This window comes from Haemaphysalis longicornis, unplaced genomic scaffold, assembly GCF_048455015.1.
Source record: "Haemaphysalis longicornis isolate Haplotype H1 unplaced genomic scaffold, Haemaphysalis longicornis Haplotype H1 scaffold_6, whole genome shotgun sequence".
In the NCBI taxonomy this organism is placed as follows: Eukaryota; Metazoa; Arthropoda; class Arachnida; order Ixodida; family Ixodidae; genus Haemaphysalis; species Haemaphysalis longicornis.
The window spans coordinates 85,364,437-85,389,653 of NW_027526407.1; the positions used below are offsets into that span (position 1 = coordinate 85,364,437).

The following is a 25,217-nucleotide window of genomic DNA, read 5'->3' on the forward strand; positions in this document are numbered from 1 at the left end:
GCACTGAGCGAGCCGCACGGTCGCTGCGCAGGCGGCAGCCACGGCAGCGAAGTGGTACAGGCCGGGGCAAGTAGCTCAAGCGATACTTTGTTACCGCTCCACGAAATGGGCCTCAAGGTTCAAATAAGGCAGCACAAACGAGAAACGAGTTAATGATGCGACGGCGGCGAATTGAATTTAAAAACTAAAGCTGTTCCACTGAACCTGAAAGCTGATGGAAGTGCGGAGAAATTGATTCGCCATATTTTTCTGTAGCGCCGTTATCCGGTCACTGCTACCACCCAAAGCAATTCAAATTTGCCGCCTCCATTAAGGTCCCTAAAATTACTAAGGTAGCGCCATCGTTAGATCTCGCCGCCTTTCGCCCTCGCCCGCGCTCCTCTCTTACTTCGTTTTTTGCCATTTTCTTTTTCGCCGGCGAACGCCGCGCGCCATTGGCCAAGGGAAAAGTCACGTGGTTTTGTTTTTTTTGCTCCGCCGCCGGGTCGCCTCGCCGATGCCTCGCCGGCTGGGACATTGCGCAACGCCGCCGCTGCGACGCCATTGCTGGCTTCCGAGCCACCGTCGCCACCGTGCTTCAGTACCGGAATTAGCTGCTCGCTTCGAAAAAATGTCGCACCGGTGTCGTTTTAGGTTGCTTCTCGGTGTCGATGTGTTGTGCCTTAGGCAGCGCGAATATCGTCAGGCAGGGCACAAGACTTCGTTATTCCGTCCGGGAAACGCGACGCAGAAAGGAGAAAAGTTTGGTTGCATAGATTTGAACGGGCATACTTCAGGCCGACGCTACCATCACTCTTTTGCGAGGTAAGTTTCTGAATGCTTGTTCTTGCTCTGTTAAATTCTGCGCGAGCTTGAGCGGTCACTTACGAAGAAATGCGTATTCCCTTCGCGACCGTCGTCCACGCTTTGTTCTGAGTAGGCATTGCGCGCAGCGCCGAGTTCGTCCCGTCGTGAGCTTTGGTTTGGATAAGAGGCCGTGTATTTGTCATGTGCGCGCTTAACTTCCAGCATCAATATCAGCGGCGTAGCATGTTCAGTCAGTTGTCGTAAGGGTTTCGTGACGCGAGAATTGTTCACCTGAATTCATGCTTGTTTTGGCCGACGGCAGCTTGCGTCTGACCATGTATCGTGTGCGTTCCGAGTGCGTGTACGCTCTTTTTGGCGTGAAGTCATGTTTTGTGTGTTAGCTACCCGGGTGGTATTATAATCCCGTTATTATGACATCGGAGTGATTTGCTGCGTAATATGGGCTTGGTCGGTGCGGCGCAAATTGAGGCTGTTGCGAGAAAAAAAGAATTGTGGCTAGGTAAAACAATTTAAGGTCAGCTAATATAGTGACCGCGCCGTTGACGTACGTTTGATGCGCAATTTCTGTTATCGCTTTATTAAATTCGCGCACGTTTGAATGAGCACTTCAAATGCATATTCGCACCGTAACGGCTGTACGCCCTTTCTTCCGTGTATGCACAGAGGAACGTTAATTACGACTTACGTTTGCACGTGATGCCGTACATTTGCAGTGTGCGCGCTTACTTCATCTTAGTAGTCAATGGCGCAGCGTATCCAGTCATTGCGATTTGAACCAAAACACACTGGGCGACTATATTATTTTCAGCAGACGTATTTTTGTCCAGCAAAGCGCTTGCTAAACGGGTTTAGTGTAGCGAGTTGAGCGGACGCGGCACTGAGCAGATGCGCGAACACGAATTTGACCATGCTGCGGTAGAACAGTCACTAACTCCCTTCTGCAATGCATTATTGCCTATATTTGCGGAGTGTTTGTGGCGCATCTCAAACTCGGTGGCGACATTTCTTTTCCCTTCTCAATAGGATTATTTCACGGATCAATTTGAGCAACGGATATTGGAGAAGCTTGGCGTTAAAAAAACTAAACCCAAATGCCACTCCCAACATTTTTTTCTCACGTGAAGCCACGTCAGCAGCACAAGCCACCTGCACGACGTCATTACGGACGTTTGTTCCAATAAAATATCTATTCGCTGGCACCAATTCATTTTTGTGATTTATTGTTTTCTCTTGATAATCATCGTGACATTGGTACTCTTACGAATTTCTTTCGGGTGTATCCCTGTGTTACTGCAATGTACAAATCTGCCAGAATATATCCCAGCACAAAACAATTCTGTCCAGGCGCCTCCATTAATAACGGCTGTAAACGACCGCGCCCGGTGAAAAAACGTATTGCATGATTAATTAACTGCAGTAACTAGTTACATAATTTGTACCTAGAGGGACTGTAATTTCAGTTTACCCGATCGATTGATCGCAGTCTTCTCTGGCGCGTATTCCCAGAATTACAAGTCTGCGTTTTTCACTAGGTTCGCACATGAACGTACGGCCGCGAGTTTAGTTTAGTGTATCCGGCTGCGAAGTCGGGGAAGCAGGGGCTTTTCACGTCGCTGTACGTGCACACACGCACAACAGCATGTGTATGTTTTTAGTCTACTCACAGCAGCCTATAACGACATGAAGGTGAAGGAAACATTTCTACAAAAACGGCAAAGCACTCTAAACTGCGCGTAATTAAGGTAGGCTGTAGGTCGTTAGTAAAAGCGGGCGCAGAGTGAACGCCGCTGAGGATACACAATTATCGCAAGAAAGGCGAGTGCAAGGACGCCAGCGCAGCGCTCGAACTACGGCATTTGCGAATGAAGCGCACTGTATACTGCCGCGAACCGTGCGCAAGAGCTCTGTGCAGTGATTGCACGACCACAGTCACGCGAATGCAAGAACGGAACTACCGTAACAGAGCAGTTTGAAATGTCCACGCTCGATCCTTTCGCATTCACGAGCTATCCTGAGGTGTTACAGAATGCCGCACACGTAAACAAAAACCGCGCTGTGCGTGTGCGCCAGCGGCATCCGCCCCGCAAATATCCCCTTGTAGACAAAAATATAAAACAAAACACTATCACTCAGTGCCTGTTGGTAAAACGGGGCTCTAGAAATCCTATAAATGCTACCAAAGAGCGATTTCGGCGCGAAAACAAGAGCAAACTGCAGCGAGCGCCCTGAAGCGTAGCGAGGGCGTCTGCTCTCAAGTGGCCAACAAATATGGCGGCCCCGCCGCGGAGTTAAAGGGACGGCGGCGCCGCGGGTGAGGGGAGAGAAAAAAGAGGAGGGCAGCGGAGAAGGAGGGAGCAGTTGGCGCTACCTTAGTTCTTTCAGGGACCTTAGCCTCCATAGTGCCCGCGCGCCCCCTACCTGAAACAGCGCCAGCGCGAGCTCTGTTCTTTTCGTGCTTGCTTTTCCTCCCACACGGGCCAGCGTTCCACTGCCACTTTTTTAAGTGCGAAGCACTTCTTAGTCGGGCCTACTCCTGCTTCCACCGCCGTCCTCCGTCCGCAGCCTAGCAACGGAGCTAGCTAGCGTGCCTAGCAACGGCGCCGGATTTCCGACGCGTGAGGGTGCTCGCATAGCGCCTCCTCTTCCCCCTCGCCTACTCTCCTAAAGCCCCTTTACTACTCTCCAGCTAGCAAAACCCTCTCTCGGCGCGCCAGCCAGGCCACTACACTATATATAAAACAAAAAACAGCATCCGGCGCCAGGTTTCGATCCGAGGACTTTCCGGCCGCAGCGCGCCGCTCTACCGACTAAGCCACGGACGCGATTGTTTTTTTTTTTGTAACAGTAACTTTATTTAAAGATATACATACAGGCCAGATAAAGTGGTTACAGAGGTTTCAGAGAACAGTGTAACATCCTTTGCTCACACAGACAAATAATCGCGTTCGGGAACTGAACAAGCCAAGACAAGATTCAGCGTGTTTCGCCAGAGGAGTGGAAACCATTCGTAGGCAGTGCCAGCAAAGTCACGTAGTGCTGGCGTGGTTCACGCTGATATCAGTGTTAGTAACGCGCCTTATAACTTTAACGCATTCAAACTACGTCGTCAGCGGCGTGCGTTGGCGACTCAGCGGCGTTATAGCGGCTTGATAACTGCGTGGTGTACACGTGATACTACAAACCCGATGGAAGAGATGGAAGAGAAGGCGGCAAGGCGGTGGGCTGCGGGGGCCGAGCGCAAGCGCCGCAAGCAGGCCGACAACCGTGCATTCGCACTTTCACATCCTCCCCCTCGGGGAAATGCGGGGGAATTTTTTTTCGCTCACTATCGCAAAACCCAACCAAACGAGCATTCCGAACTAAGTGAATGCGGGTGCTCCCGGTTAATTACAGATATTTTGCATACAATGTACCTGCAGTTTTCAGTGTGTGTGCTTAACAACGGGGAGATGTATGCAAGCGCCAACGTTTCACGAGTTTCGAACGGTTATGACTACTTATTGGTTTCCGAACGATTGGTTCCCGAAGCCTCTGCGGGATGCCCTACGACTGAATAACGCGCTCTACTTGGGTCCGTGATATCACGGGACCGCCTTATTCCTGCCGTCGTTTGAGATCGACCGTTACAGCGCGCTACGACGACAAGCGGAGCCCCTTAAAAGCTCTTCACTTAAAAATTGTCCGCTGCACCACTTAACGAGAGCCGGCACTCGAATATCCGCCAAGTGTCAAGCCCAACACATCTGTAGGCAGCCGGCCAGATGCTCTCAGCGCACGTCTTCCCACCCACTGTCTCAAGAGTCGCGCGTCGTCCTCTAGACGCGGCAGCAATTTGCACTCGCGGCGCCTGCATCAGGTCCGCGGTCGCTTTAATTAAGTGGCTTACGAGATCAGTACGTAGGGGGCATTAGCAGAAACTGTCACCGAAGGGGAATCTGCAGTAGCTTTTCTCTGTGATATCCATTGGACAGTCACGTGGGCAGATTTGTTTACACCAAATCCAGCCTTTCGTGGCACCCGCTGAACCCGAAACTGCGACTGGTTGCATTAAAACCCTCGTTCATTACGAACCGATTAATAGGTCCTCAGCTACTTACCGCAACAAAAATAAAAAACATGACGCAAAACTTTTGGGTCAGTGCCCCTTTAGGGAAGGTATAAATACACTACACATTTTGATATCATCGAATCATAGCGCCATTAATGTACATTACGGCGCTAGTGCCTTGGTGGAGTGACGTGGTGTCTAAAGTCCGTATTTTCAGTCAGGACTCTACAGATCAATCCGTCAAACTGTACTCTCGTGTATCTGCGAAATTCCGTGACAGTCTAGATGAGTTGCTGCGTAGACGCTCCCAGAAATGAAAGCACATTTAACTTTGCTATATGATCCTCATTACGCATTTTTCATCAAAAGCGGTATACCGTATTTGTTCGATTCTAACGCGCACCCAAAATAGCATTCCAGGTTCCGTGCCCGTTACAATCGGGCTCAAAACGAAACTTAGCTACAATGAGGCCAGCAGCAATGACTAGGACGCATAGTATTCCCAATACCCTACCACCTGAGCAAATGTTGGTGGAGCCAACTCTCAATAATCTTACCTTAGCCACCTGTTCCGCATATTTCTCCTACTGCAATCGGAACAGTGTAGTTACGGCTCCGTAGAGGTACCACTATGAAGAGCCCATCAAGCTCAAGGTAATTTTACTTCTCTATAGTATGAGAAACCCAGCAGCATCATGAGCACAACGTTCTTGGCTCAATGGTGCGCGACTGGCGCAAGCAAAGCCGAGCTTTTAATGTTCCCTTCACAAGACTTAGTGCAAAGCTGAATAAGCAAGTTTATGAAGCACTAGGAATTTTGCTTCTACTGTTTCGTGCCTCCAACAAACCACTTTCGGTCACGAACATGAGGCCATGAAATTTTCACGCTCTCCACTTCGTAGATGATGATAGGTTTCCGGTATCGCTCCACGGCGGAACCTAAAGCTTACACACCTCCGCTGTTGTATTGTAAGTGCAGCCATCGATTCGGCAAATTAACATGATCGATGTACCCCTCACAACATTCTGGAAAACAGACAATGTGAGAGCAAATAAATGCATGGCCGAACAGAAAGAAGTGGGGAGGTGCAGCAAGAAGGTCGCGGGTTCGATTCCCGGCCGCGGCGGCCGCTTTTCTGACGGAGGCAAAAATCGCAAACGCCCGTGTGTACGAGATTTCGGCGCACGATAAAGATCCCCAGGTGGACAAAATTAATCCGTAGCGCTCAACTACGGCGCGCCTCATTGCCTGCGTTGCGTCTGCGCGTGAAACCCTACAGTCAATCAAGGTAAAGCAAGAGCATTACCACTCACGTCCTGTTTAGGTTCAACATTTCTGCAGAGTCCTGCATTGAGGCAGGCAGTGCAACACAGATTTCGAATGGGCGGGTAGATAGGGAATACTGCCGGAAAATACGAAACACAGGAAATTCGCCAAAGTAACTTCACTTCTTTAACCATTTCGGCCTTGGTGGTGTCAATTGACGCCGCCATGACAAACATTTCTCTAGCTCATACAGAACAAAGCCAAAACTGCTAGTTTTTGGGGGGGGGGGGGGGGGGAATCGTCCTTCAATAATGCCCATTGCGATAGGAATCACTACTGTTTATTTTTGTTGAGCTGCGCGTTACAAAGATTAAAATGCTACGGGGAAGTCGAAATTGGGAAATTGACGTTGAAAAAAATTGCGGTTTTAGCTATATTCCCAAGCTTGTAAACCTATAAATATGTGCAGTACGAATCTAGTTTTTTTGTTTTTATGTTCATGTAATCATAGCGTTTGGGAAAATTTCCATAAGTAATGTCTCTGCTGAACATAATTTTGATTGCCAGATGTCCTAATTACTTGTCGCATTAATAAATCTGTTAGTACTCTACTTCCAGCTCTATTTTTCTTGTTTGTGGGCCTATTTCACCCTACAATTACAAAAAAAAAACACACAGAAAACACTGTTTTGCTTTAAATAAAAAAATCAAGGCTGTAACGGTTGAAAGTGCATGCCCCGAAAAGGTGGGCGGGTGGGGGTAGTGGAGGGGGGGGCGTTGGGTGTAGGATTTTCCGAAAGCCTGAGCTCACCGTGTTCAGAGGCAACCCGGATTCAGGCAAGGGGCCCTCCAAGATGGCCCGGCTGCAGCTGATGCTGAGGCTCTCAACCGCGTGGGCCAGCATGTAGGCCCCCGATCCGTGGCCCACGACGACGACCCCGTCCGGACGGGCACTGAAGGCGGCCGCATTGTCGACCGCCCACTTCACGGCCGCCTTCGCGTCTTCCTTGGCGACGTCCATCTCAAAGTCCTTGTCCGACTTGACCTCCCTCGGATGCAGGAAACCCAGGACGCCCAGTCGCACGTTGGGGGACATCACGACCACACCGGCTGTTTTGAGTTGAATTGATTTTTGAATTGAATTAAATTTCATTTCATTGACCAAGCGTGAACATGAAATGTGAATGGGTACAGAGGCGCTAGGAGGTCCCAAGGTATCAACCGCAGGCGGGGCCTCCCATGATGATTGTAAAATTAAAAAAAAAAAAAGAATGAATAACATGAAGTAACACTAGAATACAATGTCAGAAAATAAAGACTCAGTATAAAACTGAGAACGATCAATGCAAAAACCAAAGAGAAAAATATAACACTAAGAATCCGGAACACTAAAAAACAACAACTCCAATCTATTCGAAAATGGAGATATGAATGCCACAACAAAAATACATCATACTACAGTTACAATTCAATCAAACAGGAGGGCCCAACAAGAAAGTTTTTAGTTTAGATTTAAAAACCAGAAGGGAATTAGAAGATTTAATATCAGGGGTTAGTGAATTCCAAAGTGAAACGGCGGGGAATTGAATCGTATGTTTGCCGTAGTTAGTGTGAATACGTGGAAATGGCAGATTCTGGCGTGAAGCAAAACGCGTTGAATTTATATTATAAGTGATGCGTTGAGAAAAAATATCTAAGCAAAGTGATCGTTCGTGGGAATGTGCGAATGAGGGAATCGTAAAGCAATTTGCAGCGTATCTGTCTTCTTTGGGCAAACGTCGTCAGGAGATCTTCTGCCGTCCCCGCCCCGTAATTCCTCCTCCTCTATCTCCAACCCATTAAGCTCTTCCCCCCTACGACTCCTCTCAACATCAATTCAATGCAATTGAATTTTTCGCCTCTCTACTGCTCGCTGGCAATCGCTTCGGACAGCGCCATGCAGGAAAGAAAACGTAAAGGGGTACTGACAGCAATTTTCGGCGTTAACATTATTGCACAGTTATCTTCCTTTACTCAACAGAATACGCAAGCGGAAATATGAGCGGCCTGCAACACGAAGAACATACTTTAATTGAATCTCATTTATCGCGCCGATGAAACAGCACGCGGAGCGGCGCTCAGCAAATGGACATCAGCGTGACATCATACCGCGGTAGCCAAAAGAAGTGACGCGGACAGCGAGCGCCCAAAACTCGTGACGTCAATTCACATGCGTGGCCTGGAACGGCCCCGCAGGCGGCGACTGGGCGCCGACGCACTGACCGACGTGTGCTCGTAGCCACAGCTACAGGCATAACCACTGCCCGGAAAGGCACTGTCGGGAAAAATGAAGTTCCACACACAGGAAAGGAAGCGATATTGCAGCCCTGACTAGCAACAGAAGTCGCCATCAGGACATTTAGTGAAAGAGGTAACCGAATTTCCACCGCAATGGTAAGCTACCACCTTCAACAGCTCAGCCGTTCAGTTCGGCGGCGTTGCGGTCGAAACAACGCTCCCACAGGACTCCGCAGTGTTTTGACGTCCGCACAAAGCGGTGAGGCCATGCCGGGATTCAGCCATATGCGCCTTTCGGGCTGAGAGCGCGGGAAATTGAAGCAAACGATTTTCAGGCCGTTCAATGTAGTTAATCGTCGCGCGTTGAAGTATATAAAGTGCTGTGTTGGGTTCACCAGACTATTAACATCGATAAAAGCAATAAAAATGGAACACAAAATTTTTGTGTCAGTGCTACTTTAAGAGAGGCCCCTACGGTAACAGATGCGTAGGGGGAAGCATGGAAGAAATCACGTGGTTTTTCAACGCTCTCTGGAGGTCACTGGCAAACGCGTCCTAGCAACAGCGCCGAAGGCCGTCCCGCCTAGACCGTATATCGCTGCTCGGCCGACCTTGTAAGAGCGTGATCGGCAGGCGGAGACAAAACAGACGATAGAGGAGCGAGCGGAGGCAGAGGGTGCGGCACGTCCGTGCAAAATACAAGAAAAAAATCCTCCGTCGCATGCCCCCGAGCGAGGGACACGTGTAAATGCAGAGCATAGTGGGGTTGAAGCGCGCGTCGGCACCCCCAAAGTCCCGTTGACGTTGCCCGACGGCTTCCACGACGGCGGGTTCCGGGACGGCGGCGGCCTCCAGACGACGACGCTTGCTCGCCGCCGCCTCTCGTTGCCGTAACCCGGCCGTAACACGGACCCGGCCTCACGGGCCGGGTCCGTGGCCCGACGCTGACGTTTCGAAGCTGTGTCTTGCTCTCGACTCGAAGGGTCCGCTTCTCGACGCTGACGCCTGGCCGCTGCTTCTCGTGCACGCTGCTCGGGATCCGCTTGTCGAGGTTGACGCCTGGCCGCGGTTTCGCGTGCACGAAGTTCGGCGTCGGCAGCGCGCTTGCGACGTTTGCGCTCGGCGTCGGCAGCCCGCCGCCTCGCCGCCTTGTCTTCTGCCGCCGTCGACGAAGACGATGGTACGACGTCTTGAACTGGTGCTTCAGCGCTGATGTTGGATTGCGTCGAGGTCTTGCTTCCATCGCTTATCAACTGCGACCGCCGACGAGCACAAGAGAACACGCGAGGAGCAGCGGAGAGCAGTCGAGGAGGAGTGGGGGAGAGGGCGCACCTGGAACGGCTGTTGCGGACGCCGAGGCATGCCAACGCCGACAACGCCGGGTGACATCGTGAGTTAAAGAAATGCTCTGCATTTAAAAGGGCGACCTCCTTGAATGCCGGATCGGTTTTACTATAAAGGTGGTGGTGGAAAGCAATTTATTGGCCTGTAGAATAGGAAAGGAATGGGGATAGAAGGTCCGGACTTCGGCTAAGGGGAATCCGAGCGTCATGGACGCGGCCTCTGCCCTGCCGATCAGTAGGAGCTGGTCCTCGAGGGAGGGGCAGTCCAGATTAGGCCGCCAAGGCCTAGGAGTACGACGGGATGGAAAGTGGATGCTGCTGTTTGTGGTGGTTTGTTGCAGTGCGTGTTCTAAAAGCAAGGCAGGATGAATGCCGATCACAGGAACCGGAAAAGGGGCGGGCGGGAGGCCCGCGGTGCGGCTGCAAGGGCAGACCGCGTGCTCCACGATTCCGTCGCCGCCGCAGAACTTGCACTGAGGGTTGGTGAACTTCGTTGGATAAAACGTGTGGAGTCTGAATGGACACATGAGAGTGTTTGTCTGCAGTCGCCATAGCATTGTCTGTCGTGGCTTGGAGAGGTTGGGATGGTGATTTGGTAGCCGTGGCCGCCCGGATCGGAAAGCTACTAGGGAGGAAAAAAAACGCTTTGGAAAGGCCTTGAAATTCGAGAATTCACTCCGCCATTTTAGGAGCTTGCCCCTTTTTTTATTTTTTGTGCACACTCCATCTCCTACGCCTTCGTTCGCTACCCTGTCGCTTGTTTCGTCTCGAGTGGGGCCAGTTGGTTCATTCTGAAGTTCCAAAACAGCGCAAATGAGGAGGACTAAGAAAGAAGGCACAGACAAGCGCTGTGCAGACAAGACAGAAGGCACAGCGCTTGTCTGGGCCTTCTTACTTGGTCCTCGTCATTTGCGCTGTTTTGGAAGTTTGTTTCGTCTCCGCCTGCCGATGATTGGCTACCGGCTGTGGCGCGCAGTGCCGTAGGACCTTGAAGGGCCGGTATTTGCTGCGGTTGCTAGGGTATGATTTCCAGTGGCCTCCGATGAGCGTAAAAAAACTACGTCATTTCCTCCATGCTTCTCCGAATGCGCCTGGGGCCACCGGGGTCTTCCTTCTCCAGACAAGTTACGTCCGTTCGCGCTACGTTCAATTATTCAGAAATCTAACCAATCAAAGAAAATGGTCGCCATCTCTCCGTGTGAAAGTGGATGTTTAGCGCAGCTGTTGCAAACAACTACGCGTGCTGATGGGCGAGGGTATGAAACGTTCCTCCTTGTGTCGGGGGGATTGTCGCTTGCACTCGGCCTTCTGGCGGCCAATACTAAGCATCCACACATGCGGTCGGCGTCTTGGGCAAGAGCTGCTGGGTCCTCCCTGGGTTTTTGGTTTACGACACGAACTTTTCCGACCAACGAGAGTCTAACAGCTTCGCCGTAAAACCCCTTTTAACCCCCGAATGTTAATTTCTTCTTCATATAGTTATTAAAACAGCGACTTGCCACGCAAGTCAGTATCACCGCCGGAAGGTCGTGTTTCTGCGCCTCGGTGTTAGGAGAAAGGTTTTGCCCAGATCTGCAGAGCACGTTTCTCGTAAGAGTATAAAGAGGTTCATTATCACCGGTTTCCTCCGGGTTCCTTTACCAGGCGACTTCCATAGGCTTGCACGCCGGCCTGATGTAGCAGAGCGTGTCTTTAAAACTTTTTTAAGGTGCCCGCGAACAATTTATGTATGACGGATAGTGCCTGCTGTAGCAAGCTAGGCGCATTTGCCGGGCTTACCTCACGAGTACCACTAAAGACTGTTTCCTGTCTCTATCTCGTACTTTCTAAACAAGAAATACCACAGCGCAATGGCCTGGTATTTCAAACGAAGTGCAATGGCGCATCTCTGCTCAAATATGCTATAGGTTAAGAGGAATCCCAGTCCAAAGAAATTATTGTGAATATACGAGCAGTGTGCAAGAATGAACTCATATTGAAAATCAAACAGATCTCGCACATCTCGAAATAACTTCGTTGGGAAGCAAGCAAATAGTGAGAGCAATGAAGGAACAACACTACGCGAAAAACAAGAACGAAACCAGAGGGCCACAGGACGAGCACAAACCCATACTTACGCCAAGTATAACCCGCAAGCCAATGCACCATCACTTTCGGCGTAACCAAAATCACATATCAAAGAAAAAATATACGCGCTAAGCCACCCTGTGAAGGTAGTTGGAAAGCGAAGCTTTAAACGACACCCACAACAATTACCTAAGCGATGTCACTTCAATTTACACACGTGGCTCTACAAAGAGCGAAACCAGAGGCAACTGAAATGTACTTAACACTACCCTTTATATTTGATATATTTTTTCCTAAGAGATATTCTTTGCTAAGGCTAAATCAATTCATGAGTTAGGAACGGTGGTTGGCTGAGTTGTACTGGTGGAGCACTTGAGAGGGAACTCTTTTTTTGTAAAATAAACGAAGCTAAAACCCGCTGTCCTACGATCGCACTGCTCCGTCTCTGCCGTTGCCAACGAAGGCGACAAAATCAACAGCAGAGACGGAAAAGTTCGGTGACATGCGTTGGTGTCAGCTTATAACTCCTACCGCATGCGCAAGGCACCCACACGGCCGCTACACGTGCCGTGGGCGGAGCGCACAGCGTCGCGAGAGGCTGCGTGACGCTATGACTTGGCATTCAGTGAGAACGCAGGGGGAAAACCCGCAGATGTGCTTGCTGAGTGCACCGTCCGTCTCCCTTGCTTCCGATTGGGCTCGCTGCTTAATCGGTAAGACAACGGGTTCTCGCTCCATTTCTCTATTCGTTCCAGGTTCCATTCCTTGCGGTGCCAGTAAATTCTTTTATTTGTTTGCGGGAGTTTTCTCTTGACACAAACGGTCGCGACAGAACCCTTGGGGGGTAGAGGTAAAAAGTATCCCTTTAAAAACAAAATAAGCGCATAACACGAGGTGAACAAAACACTAGGCACCGGAGAACAGATACAGCGTAGAAACTTATGGCAACGCACCGTCTACTCTGTTCACCAAACTCGTTTTCCCGCGCGTGTTACAATTTTACATTAATGTATGACTTTCTGGCTGCGGTTTTAATCGTTGGTATAAAGACCACCACGTGTTTATTTTATACGCTTTGTTTAATATCTACACTAAATCTCATCTATGCTGCCTATATACTGTTATGTTCACCCGTTTTATCAACCTATTCATCAACTTTGTTTCTTGATTGCCATGCGATTGTGGTATGCCGAAAGGTGTGGTGCGGTTGACTGGCTTGCGGGTGGTACTGGTGGCAAGTATATGTGAGTGTGGTCGTTTCATGCAAAAATAGAATCTGAAAGTTCATGCAAAAATATAAATGGGAACCAAGTAATGTTGAGTGAGCGTAAATTAATAAAATTTTCGAAAAGGGAACGTCCCTTCACGCCGGTAGTTTTCCATATCCGCTGCTCCTATGCCCCTCTGAACACACATCTGTACGTGCTGCTAGAGCTCTGCAACCCTATTCAGCCATGGAAAGCTTCCTTCCTCTGGCGAATTTCGTATCCATGCCGTAACTGCATCTTTTACGTCAGCTGTACAAGAAAGATTCCAGCTTATCACTGTTATTTCTGTTTGTGACGTCACTTCCAACAACGTCTTGTCAATTTGATAGATCACTGTTTTCAGATCTTTCCAGTATCGGCACCAATGTGAAAAATTCGTCGTTCCATTTCCAACGAGTTGCGCCAACATGAACGAGCTAGGCCAGAATTTGTTGTGAGGTCTCGATCAAGAGCCAGTCAGAAATCATAACCGGAATACCGCAAAAAACGCAACAAGAATTCCTGTCGTGCGACAAAAAACTTTGTTGCGACAACAGAAGTCATTTTGTAACAAGAAAGCCATCTCTTGATACCACACAAATTTCTGTCGTAATGACAGCCAATTTTCTCAACGGCAAAGATTTCTGTAGTCGCAACAGAACTGCCATTTACGCTACTCTTCGAAATGGGCGATAACATTCAAATCATGTGCATCTTCTAATGGGACATTGGGATCACGGCAAGACAGGAATTCGGCACGACGGAACATCGAAATGAGGAGAGGAATACGACACGCGACAAAACATCAGTATCCCGACGCGACAAGATTATGACTAGACGACAGTACGACAAGCGAAAACACGACAAAACTACAGAAAGTTTTCATGCCATCAGTTTCGACTGCGGAACCTTTAGCTTTGGGTGGCGTTACCTTTCGCTGCCAGCTCGGCCCAGTCGGGGTCGTTGTTGGAGCCCCTCTGGAACCAGTAGGAGGCGGACGCCAACACTAGGGTTCTCTTAAGCCCGGATGCCGACTTCTCTACCGGTGCCCACACGTTCATGTGGAGGCAGTCTTCGTTGCCCACCACTGTGCCGTTCACCCACTGAGGGCACGGAGCTCGGGGATCATGGGCGACGGTGCGCCGCTTGACGGTACGCGGTCGGGGCTTGCGGAAGCGGTTCGTGCCCGCCGTGCTTTCGGCGTAGGGTATGCCCAGCCAGCAGTGCACATCCAGGCCATCCACCGTGACCTTCTTGCCGACGAACTTGCCCGATGTGGTGGACACCTGAAACAGGGACCACCAGGAAGCATTTGCTGCTGCTTTACGCAAGGCTTTGTTCTCGACATGCGCGACAGTCAGGTATACATGCGGGAACATACACTATGCATTGGTCTACACCATTAAGGGGTCTTTTACGTTTCCATTAACGCCCTTTAACCTAGCAACACTACAAGAAAGCAACTCGTTAGAGGGCGTTTTGTCGCTTGTAACGCTCTTTCTAACCCGGAATAGATATTGCATCTGTCGATTACAACAATCTTTCTAACCCGACGTACGTCGTGTAGTGCGGGTAAGGAGGAGGGCTATAAAAATACAATACACCCTTCACAGGGTGTTTTGTCTCGTTTTTTGCGGGGGCATAACGTTGTCAGTTATAGGCAGGGAGAATTTCCCAGAGTGTGCCTCACTTTTAGTGTGCTGCCCGCCCGACGGAATCTCATCAATGATTTAAACGTTTCCAACACTGATTGCACCATACAGCGGCAGTGGCTTGTGTAGTGCGTCGTGAATGTAGTACCATTAGGCACACTCGCCGCTAGGGGTCCTTCAAGTGTGAAGCGCGTGGCAGTTAGCGAGTTAGCGAGGCAGCAGCTCCGCACTAAGCCATAGAAGATCACGAAGAGGGATTCAGAGCGCTGTTCCACGTACCCCATGATAGACTCCTGAACAGCGGAGTTGTGGGTCGAGGCTTTTCATAAGTATGCTGTAAGTCTTGCGTCACGCAGGAATGGGAGCGGCATCACAGAAGCGTTTTCCCAGACCCACCGATGGAGGGCGCGGTGATCTCACACGGGGAAAGTTCCTCTCCCTTCCGCTAGGGTAAGAAGGAGGAGGGGGCCTCCCGCCGCTGTCGTTTACCTGCCGATTCCTTCGCGCCAACCGCTCAATTTGCACGGTGATGGCGCTGCCATTTTCGGGCGAGTAAACGTAGACGTTCGGCCCGACACAAGAGCACCACAGCGTCACTGTTTCCGCATGTTTTCCCATTGGTGTAAGAGGTTTTAATTTTTATAACCCGAAGGTCCCGATTGTAAATAAATTGTGTTGCTTACGTCCTTCAATGACCCCAGCAACGTTTTGGACGCTGGGCTCTCAACCTACAGGGATACACGTTCAGAGTTGCCTACGAATCTGGACGATTGCAGGGAGATGGTGGCTGCCATCCCCGTTACCCAGCTGATTAAACCGACGTCGGCTCCAATAACACCGATGTTTGCTAAACACAGCTGATGATCAACGCCGTGACCGCTCCTTGTGTCCCATCATTGATAGTCTCTCTTGTGGGAACCCGGATTAACCTTGCCGAATTTATGAGTGCCACTACATGACTTATATATATGTAATTTTCGTTCCGATGGACCCCAATTTCTGCCGGTCTTGTCAAAGCATCTCCGTTTCACGGTCCTTTAGGAGCTTCAACGTTTCATCGATCATTCAAAGATTGATTTACCCTGCCAGGGTCATCGGATAGGCCGTTCTGTTACCACACAAGTAAAAGAAACAGCCTCACAAACTAAACCTTCAAATATGAGAATGAATACGGTGTGGACGAGCATGGATTGTCGGAAGAAAGAAATGGGGTCCAATCGACGCTGTGAAAGTGTTGGAAAGCAAACAATTGCCCACGTGACATCACTTGAATTCACACACGTGGCTTTACAAAGAGTGAAATCAGAGATTCTGCCAGCCGTTACACGGAATTCGCGGGGACGGCGTCCCGAACGCAGCACCAGCTTCGGCCACGGCCTGGCTAGAGCGGCGGATGCCGCCGCCGTAGCCGAGCCGTGAGTCGGGTGAGAAAATGGAGAGGAGCGTCTTTCAAAGGGTGGGACAGCGGAACCTAGCCATCCTGATATGCTAGTTTGGGGCTGCACGACCGCGCGACACAACCGCGACACAACCGCAGTTGCTTAGTAAATTTGAGAATAGCGGGAAAGCTAAGAGAACTTTTATAATTCTTATTTATCAGAGCCTGCTGTTTATTTGGCCTTTTGTAATACCTCTTAAAACACAACGGAATTGGTAATCCCCAATTTAGAAAACGGAGTCCCATTCTTGGTAAGCAGTGCGCAAAAGATAGCGTTTCTCTAGCGGCCAGATGTCTGTATGAGATTTGTACATTTTGTATTCCCGCCCTAGAAACCAATCCTTAACGTACGTTTGCCGTACGACCACCAAATTCAGTCGGTTGCGCGTTACCCTGGAGGTGCTGTCGAACAAGTTAAGCCGAGCGGAGGCACCGAGTAATGGACGCGAAGCTGCACTGAAACAGGGCCAGAGAAACCGCCGCTGAAGCAGACGACAAAGTCGTACCGCGGACGCCGCCGCGGACGAGCAGGCACTCTCGCGCGGCAAACGCTGGGAAATTCGGGGCGCCATCTCTAGTGTGCTCCATGAGTGAAACCCTCCGCCTCTACACCCCTACCACAGCCGCCGCTTCCGACGCTTTAAGAGTTTGTTGTTCCGCAAGCCACAAAAGTACCGTTGGCTGGTAGAGCTAGAATGCTTTTTTTTTAAAACCTGAAAGTGACATAACACTATCACAAAATGTTTGTCACGGTCGTGATCGCAGTTGCATTGACACATGGACGGAGAAAAGAGGACACGGTTCTCGAAATATTTTGCACCATGTCTGGGTGGAGCCTTCACGACGCTTGAGTGCCAGAAGTCAGAAAGGAGAAACTGGGAACTACTCGAGACGCTTAAGAACTGTAAGAAAAGTCGATATATTCTATAAACGGGGACTAGCGATGCTGAATAAAATTCACAGACACATGATTCCACAATATACACGAAGCTCTATATGGCTGGGGTTTTTCACGTGAGCGTGAATTTTTCACGTGTGCGTACAAACTGCTGAGGACCCACGTGTCATTGAAGTGCGAGGCCGGCCACAGCGTGAGGAGTTTGAAAACTGACGTCCCCGCGTATGGGCTACTAGCACGCGCTTACCCGTAAAGTCGCACGCCGCTAAAACATAACTGGGACCACCAACTACAGTACTCATCACAATCAACGTTTGCAATGTCCCCTCTATGCCCCCGCTTCCAGCGCCAGCATTTCTGTAGTTTTATTCGGCTCTTCGGGGCAGCGCTCTATTTTCGCTCTGCGTGCTCCTTGTTCGTTTTCCAAGCGCTGGCGTGTCTGCAGTGTCCTCGTACTTCTCAGGGCGAGGGATCTCGTCGTCTTGGCACGTTGCTGTTCTCCAAATTGAATTGCGGGTCTCGTGTATCGTCGTAAGGGGGAGGGTGCGTGTAGGCTTGTATTCACTGGCGAGGAACGCATGCACGCAACCATGTTAGTGCGCCATCACATAGGCTTATATTCCCTGGCGAGGCAGGCATGCAGGCAACCATGTGAGTGCGCTGTCATTGGTTACGTCGGGCTCCGCGGGATGGCGGTGCTTGTTCGTGCTAAGCACATGATGTCTGTTGTACGTTCCAAACTCTACTCCAGCGAACGCAAAGTGACGCCTCGAGTCCATTGTGAGTGCGATTAAAAACATCTCTGTTGACACCACCTTTGGAATGGGGTTGAGACGGAGCAGACGACGCACGCCGGTGTTTTTTTTTTTTTTTCTTCGGCGTGCGGGTGCAGCGGCACAAGCAGCGCCATGTCCCTGGCGTTTCGGCCATGTGCGTGGCCGTTTCCAGTGTTGCCAAGAGAAGAAATTGACAGCTAAACTTTTCCACCTTTACGGAGTGGAATGGCCAGAATGGCTCAGGAACACTTTTTTGCCGTGAATGGTAATTTCTATAGCTTCGGATTCAGATAATGATCTTGATCCCAGCGGACAAGAAATTAACCCACTCACACCAATTGCGAAACATGCGGCAACATTGTGGCTGTGCTTGTCTTGTGTCTACTCGAACGTCAACGGGTGCGAGCTCAAGAACGGAAGCGCCGTCGCCCCGATGTTTTTACGGTCCGCGCAAAAGAATGGGACGCTAAACGCCTGCGCTGGGAAGCTGTCTTCCGTGGCGGAAGAGAGGGAAACCTGCTTCTTTCAGACCACGGTGCCCTCTATCGGTGGGTCTGGGAACCTACTCCTAACTCTGCGTGACGCAGGACCTTCAGCAGACGCATGAAAGGACCCAACCGACAACAGCTCCGCTGTGTAAACGCGACTTTCCCTTTTTTGTTGAGTTGTAGCCCACGTTTTGACAGCAAAAGGAAAACCCGTAATGTTTGCATCTTCAGTGTAAACTAACGAGTCATGACTCAAAAAGAAAGTCGGAACAATGACAGAGTTGTTGAGGCTAGTTGACGACCGTTTATGTAACCACCTTCCTTACCTTATTTGCCCATGAATTCATAGAGATTAGAATTGGTTAGCGTCTGCAAGAGCACAGTTTCTGGTGAGCAATCGCAATAAAGTTGGCTTAGCCGCCAGGTGACATTTCCGCCCCAGTAATCAGAAACAGACCGGAACAGTGGCCGAGTCAAAATGTTTGTCTCTAGCAGGACGGCGGCAGTAATCTGCGGGGCGAGAAGACGATAACAAGAGCATGTCCAAGAGCAAGAAATTGATTCGTGTAACGCATGTTGGGGGTGGTTGAAGTTCTTATGAAGAGGCTTTGTCCAGTAGCTGATGTAAATAGCAAACATAAGTATGACGACGGTCTCGATGCAATGATAACTCAGCCGACAAGATAATGATGGTGTAACCCAACATACTTTACTCCCAACCTATATAACGCCACGATGTTTGTTCCTTGAGTATTCCGTCAGCTTACAGCGTTTCCATAGAAACTCTTTATGCAAAAAAGTGTACTTGGGTGCGCCGTTCTGAAGGCGCTGCTTTCTCACCATGGCAGGGTCGGCACGATCTGGGCGCTTAATGACAAGCAAGCCCACGACGACGGCCACCAAGAGTGCAATGACCATGACCACGGCCCCGATCATCGGCAGGATGGTCCTGCGGTCGAAATAGCAAAGTTATTCATGCGACCATTCATTCTAATCATTCATGTATAGAAGGGAACTAGTATGGGACTGTCTATTAGATGAATGAAGGTGAGCTAACAAGGGGGCGATTTCAACATGCAGTTGAAAGGATTTTCGTACGTTCCACAGACTGTCATCTTACCCCTGGTTCTATGGTGGCGGTTTTGCACTCCGGCGCTGTCTCGTAAAATTAGTTTTTACAGGCCGTTCTCTGCAAAATATTTCGGGGTCCCAAAAAAACTTAGCCTGAATTTGACGTGTCAATATGACGTCTGTCATTAAGGGTAAGAGAGTGGATCCCCAGAGAAGGCAAGCGTGGCAGGGGCGGCAGAAATTTAGATTGGCAGATGGGATCGAGAAGTGTGCGGGAATAAAATCGTGGCAGTTAGCACACCACAGGAATAATTGGAGATCTATGGGAGAGGCCTTTGCCCTGCAGTGGGCTGCTGCTGCTCCTGATGATGATGATGGTGGGGTGGGTGTGATGATGATGATGACGATGGTGATTATGATGATGATGATGACGATGATGATTGTGATGATGATGATGATGATGATGAAATTCATGTCCGCATGAGAGTTTGGACCCAACCTATCCTGAGTGGCTAAAGGATAACACACAAACCTTCCGGTAAAGCTGGAAGTTTGCATTGGCAACAGAATTTGAGGATAAATTCCTGTTTCACATTTACCCCGGGAAACAAAAATATTACGGATGCTTTTTCAACAATGCAAAGGCTGAGGACTAGTTGCACCACCGTTTAACGGCGCTTGAGCGTTCAACTGGATTTTGAGGGCGCTCCCGTCCCCATTTGACCAACCCTCTGGAGAGAACACTGCGATGGCCGCACCAAATGCGCGCCAATGCCATGCGCATTGAATTTGCCCCTGTCGGTATACCTCTGAAGGCGGCAGTGCACTTCTGGCAGTGGCCTACCCTTTATCGCTGTTGTTTCCTTCCCTACCGCGTGATGCCAGGATGAAGCAACTACAACTTTTAAGTGCACTTTATAAGCGACCCTGAATTCCGGTGACCGCCGTCCGTCCACATAGCAACAGCTGCGAGTGCGCACGCTCCTCGTCTTCCTTGGCAACGGGGGCAGATGGGCGCGCGCTGCCTGGCCTCTGACATGGCACATACCCACGTGGGGGATTGGCCAGGAATCTCAACGTCTTCCTTGGCAACGGGGGGAGATGGGCGCGCGCTGCCTGGCCGCTGACATGGCACATACCCACGTGGGGGATTGGCCAGGAATCTCCTCGTCTTCCTTGGCAACGGGGGGAGATGGGCGCGCGCTGCCTGGCCTCTGACATGGCACATACCCACGTGGGGGATTGGCCAGGAATCTCCTCGTCTTCCTTGGCAACGGGGGGAGATGGGCGCGCGCTGCCTGGCCTCTGACATGGCACATACCCACGTGGGGGATTGGCCAGGAATCTCCTCGTCTTCCTTGGCAACGGGGGGAGATGGGCGCGCGCTGCCTGGCCTCTGACATGGCACATACCCACGTGGGGGATTGGCCAGGAATCTCCTCGTCTTCCTTGGCAACGGGGGGAGATGGGCGCGCGCTGCCTGGCCTCTGACATGGCACATACCCACGTGGGGGATTGGCCAGGAATCGGTGCGTGAGAAGGGATGATGCACCCGCTTAAACGAGTACTGACACGAAATTTGAAAGCTGAGATCCGCTCTAGCAATCAAGTACAACGACAAAACAAATAGGTGTCTGTGCATGGCACATACCCACGTGGGGGATTGGCCAGGAATCGGGCGTGAGAAGGGCTAATGCACCCGCTTAAAGGAGTACTGACACGAAATTTCAAAGCTGAGATCCGCTCTAGCAATCAAGTACAACGACAACACAAATAGGTGTCTGTGAATAAATGCATCTTTCTTTCTTTGTAGTTGTGTGTGTGTGTGTGTGATCTCTCTTTCGCGAACATTACCGAACCGCGCAAATTCAACTCATGCATTCGCACTTTCACATTCTTCCCCTCGGGGAAATGCGGGGAAATATTTTTACAAAGATTCGATGTACCGCAAAACGATGATCTCCTCCTCACGCGTTGCACGAAATAGATATTTTAGGCTCACGCCTTAAAGACCTGCTTGCCTGGAAAGTGCCGACCAGGCGCTGCCCGTCGTTTTGCGAGCATTTATTTGCAAGGCTGTATTGTGTGGCACTCTTTTTTAGGATTTATGTTTGCTACAGCTTTCCGGGACTTGTACACTTGCGCATAAATGTTTAGTAGCAGCACTTGCAGAGCTGCAGCTACAATGTGACCAGCTCCGAACGAATTTATGATGGCAAAGGTCGTTTATCTGAATGCCGCATTAATGGCAATAATTTTGCTACGCCACATTACAATGATTGGTGGGTTGTCTATAAAGAGAGTGTGTTCGGGTGTCTTGGTTCGCTACTAATGCCTTTCACACAGAGAAAAGTGCATATGCACAGGTGAGGTAAGATGCACAGCTTACGTGATGTAGTCTTTCTCCTCACAGGCGGGCACATCGGCGAGGTTGTCGGCCTCCTTGGCATACGCGTGTGCCTGGGAAAAGGTATAGCCTCCTTAAGCTAAGCCTCAAATGTCATGAAGTTCTATTGCGTTATTTGTTTAGCCGTGGACACGTGTCATGGCCGTTATGGCGTCTGTCAGAGCGGAAGCTGTATACTACACTATGTGTCGTAAGGTCATTGATCACGTGGCATTGACCTCGAGCCACCGAGCGCAATTGTGGAAGCTGTGACGTCACGCCATGTGATCCGTTATGGAAAGGCTTCGCAGCTGTGGATGCTTCGTTTTAACAGCAAGTTCACGCCTTTCGTAGCTCTAAAAGCATTTATTTCGTTGCAAACGATGCCTTGCTTGATTAGCAGTAAATCATTCGAGGTTCCTTTCCCTTTTTGTGGCGTTAAGAGAAGTACACTGAGTGAGCGATTCTCCACTGTAGACTTTGCCGGTGAACCGAAATCCCAAGATGGCGCCAAAAAATACCCTTCCTCATTGCCTTTGAGTCTTAGGCACGCCATTGAAGACCAAGAAAGAACAGTCTGTTCTGGAGATTGGAATCCCGTGGTAAGGTTGGGAATTAACTGAGCGGGTGCACATTGGGGCCTCTTCGATTTACGAGTCTTCGGTAGTGTGCAGGCAGCCCGGTGACTACATTCCGAATGGAAGCCGTGTAAGAACACATGGGAAAATCGAGGGCTCGATCGCGTTTGCGGTAATCCGAGGACGATACGGGACTGAAAATCCAGGAGGATTTTGCGGCCCCTCCCATACAGTGCTGTCACCTGGCGGAAGACGGAGCTCTCCTCCACGTGCACATCTTCTGCTCACGTGCCGTCATATGCACCTGTCACGCGCCACGCACTGGGGTAATTCTCTTTCCACGTCTGGCAGGGAGTCCCTGTTAACGCAGTGGTAACGCACTTGGTCCAGCTCTCAGGATGCGTGTTGAAATCTCGCACGAAACCCCTTGCGTTTTAAAGCAAAGCTTTCTAGCTTTACCAGCCAACGGTTCTTTCGTGGCGTGAGGGACAGCAAACTCCCAACGTGGCGGAGGAGGCGGCGGGGGGGGGGGGGGGGGTAGATGGCGCGGTGAATTTACCCAGCGTTCCCCCCGCGAAAGTACCTGCTCGCCGGCGGCGGCGTCGGCGGTACGCCTTTTCGTCAGTTTTAGCGATGGTTGTTTTGGGCCTGTTTTAGCGCAGCTTCGCGTCCATTGCACGCTGGCTTCGCACGGTTTAATTAACTTGTTCGAACGACAGCACCTTCAGGGTAACCCATACCCAACAGAATCAAGTGGTCGTGCGGCAAGCGTACGTGAAGGATTGGTTTGCCGGGCGGGAAAACAAACTGTTAAAAAACATACAGACATCTGGCCGCTAAAGAAACTATACGTTTTGCGCACTGCTTGCCCCGAATGGGACATCGTTTCCTCAATTGGTGAATACCTATTCGGTTGTGTTTTAACACGTATTACAAAAAGTGAACGTAGCAACTGGTTGTCATAAATAGCGATTATAAAGGTTGTCTCAGTATTCTCGCAGTTATCAAACTTACCAAACTAACTAGCTTAAATCGGTATAAATGGGAATCCCTAAGCTCACATTCCGAATTGTTTCTATGTCAGCGCTTGTGTCGCACGATGATGTAGCCCCAACCTACCACATCAGGATTCCTCGGTTACGCTGTCTCACCCTTCGAAAGACTTTCCTCTTCGTTTTGTGAAGGAAAGTTTGACATCCACCAGAATGCAGCCATCCGCTATCTTTCTCCCGACTCATGGCCGGGCTAGAGCGGCGGCGTCCGTCGCTCTAGCCCGGCCGTGGCCTACGGTGCTGCTGCGTTCGGGATGTCGCCCCGGCGAATTCCAGTTAACAGTTTCACTCTTTGTAGAGCCACCTGTGTGAATTCAAGTGACGTCGCGTGGGCAATTGTGGGTGCCGTTTAAGGCTTTGCGTTCCAACCACCTTCCCATCGTGTATTGTAGCCAATTTTGTATGGTGAGCGAGTGCGTAAAACGTTTATTAGAGCCTAGTAAAAAAAATTCCCCGCGTATCTGCTCCCCTCGTTGCAAATGTCGACAAACGACGATAGTGGACTGGCGCCGCTGCCAAGTAAATGCTACCCTTCTCTTTCCCGCTCACTTCTCATGTTCCCCTCCCGTCTCGGTGCACCCAACATACCACGCCAGAGGTAGGCTCAAGCCAATTTAAATTTGCCGCGTTCAACCGTTCCAAGTCGGGCGCCTCGATGCCAGCGTGAATCGAGTCACCCTACTACAACGCTTATATAACCACGTTGCCCTGCTGCACTAGCGTGCCAAGCGGAATGTGGGCTTATCGAGTGGAATCTTCCGTTGCGTTTGAGTTTTATTTCTTAAATGCCGCCAGGACCTATCATAGCGATGGCAACCGCAGGCGACAGTTTTCTGTAGCTGATATAGTATTTCACTTGCTATCGCGACAGCCAAGCATCCATGATTTTTTTAAAATTAAAGAACACTGAAAATTTGCCACGTATTGATTTCCTCCCTTGAATTCGCGTAATGTCTTGTTTTTGTTAAACAGTTTTGACAAGTGTGAACATTGACATCGGAGTTAAATGTTTATATTTCGTTGCGGGAATTAAGACTCTTGCGCAGGTCCTGCCTTACTTTGGCCGGGTGGCTGAATCGATTCGCACACAGACATACAAACATACAGACCAAACTTTCTGCGTTTAAGAAGCCCAAAAAAGACCATCGTGGTTAAAATGAATGAACAACACAAACGCCCGTGGCCTTTTCTCAGTCAAGAAAGCCGCGAGCCGTCACGGCAGCTCCGGCGTGTGAGATCAAATGTTGAACTTCCGGGGACGGGGAAGTAAGGGACTTTGAATGGTACAACATTCCCACGCCAGGTAATACGCGGTACAGGGAGTCTTTCAAGAAGGCCGGTTGTAGAACTAATAAGTGGGACAGATGTATAAAATGAGGGCGTTAATGAATGGTTTTGTTTGGAGTTCACGCGAAAGTGGGGCGTCGTTTTTTTTTTTTTTTTTGCACTGAAACCCATTTTGCTACAATTGGTATTGTCACCTGCGTAGGTGACGACGGCCACGTACCCTTTTTGTATTCGATGAGACGTCTAAACATTTAGCAATACTAAACGAGTTTTGGGACAATAGGTACGGCCTGTCGACTGCACTTGCGTTATCTGGACAGGCTAAAACAATGGGATGGCGCTTTACCGGGCCGGGGTCTGCTGTCGCTGTCGGAGCTGGCTGGACGGGGAGACTGGCGACGCCAGGGCCAGCACTGTCTTGCGGCTTCGCTTCCTCGGGCTTGCCAGGCAACTGCGCAACCTCACCCGATGTCGGCCTGCAGCACAGGGTAAGCAGCGCGTTTCGATGTGTTTTTAGTTCGTGTTCGGCTTGAGC

The 25,217-nt window shown here is 50.2% G+C and overlaps 1 protein-coding gene across 1 annotated transcript in view; it reads right to left on the reverse strand.

Moving 5' to 3' along the window:
- The window catches only part of LOC144143110 (uncharacterized), a 49,711-nt gene that overhangs the window by 16,420 nt on the left and 8,074 nt on the right, over positions 1–25,217 (reverse strand). Inside the window, exons 4-8 of the mRNA XM_077674916.1 lie at positions 25,029–25,158; positions 21,769–21,839; positions 19,149–19,257; positions 13,988–14,342; positions 6,934–7,232 (exon numbers count right to left, since the gene is read on the reverse strand). Coding sequence (XP_077531042.1) covers positions 6,934–7,232; positions 13,988–14,342; positions 19,149–19,257; positions 21,769–21,839; positions 25,029–25,158 — 964 coding nt within the window. The remainder of the gene's footprint in view (positions 1–6,933; positions 7,233–13,987; positions 14,343–19,148; positions 19,258–21,768; positions 21,840–25,028; positions 25,159–25,217) is intronic.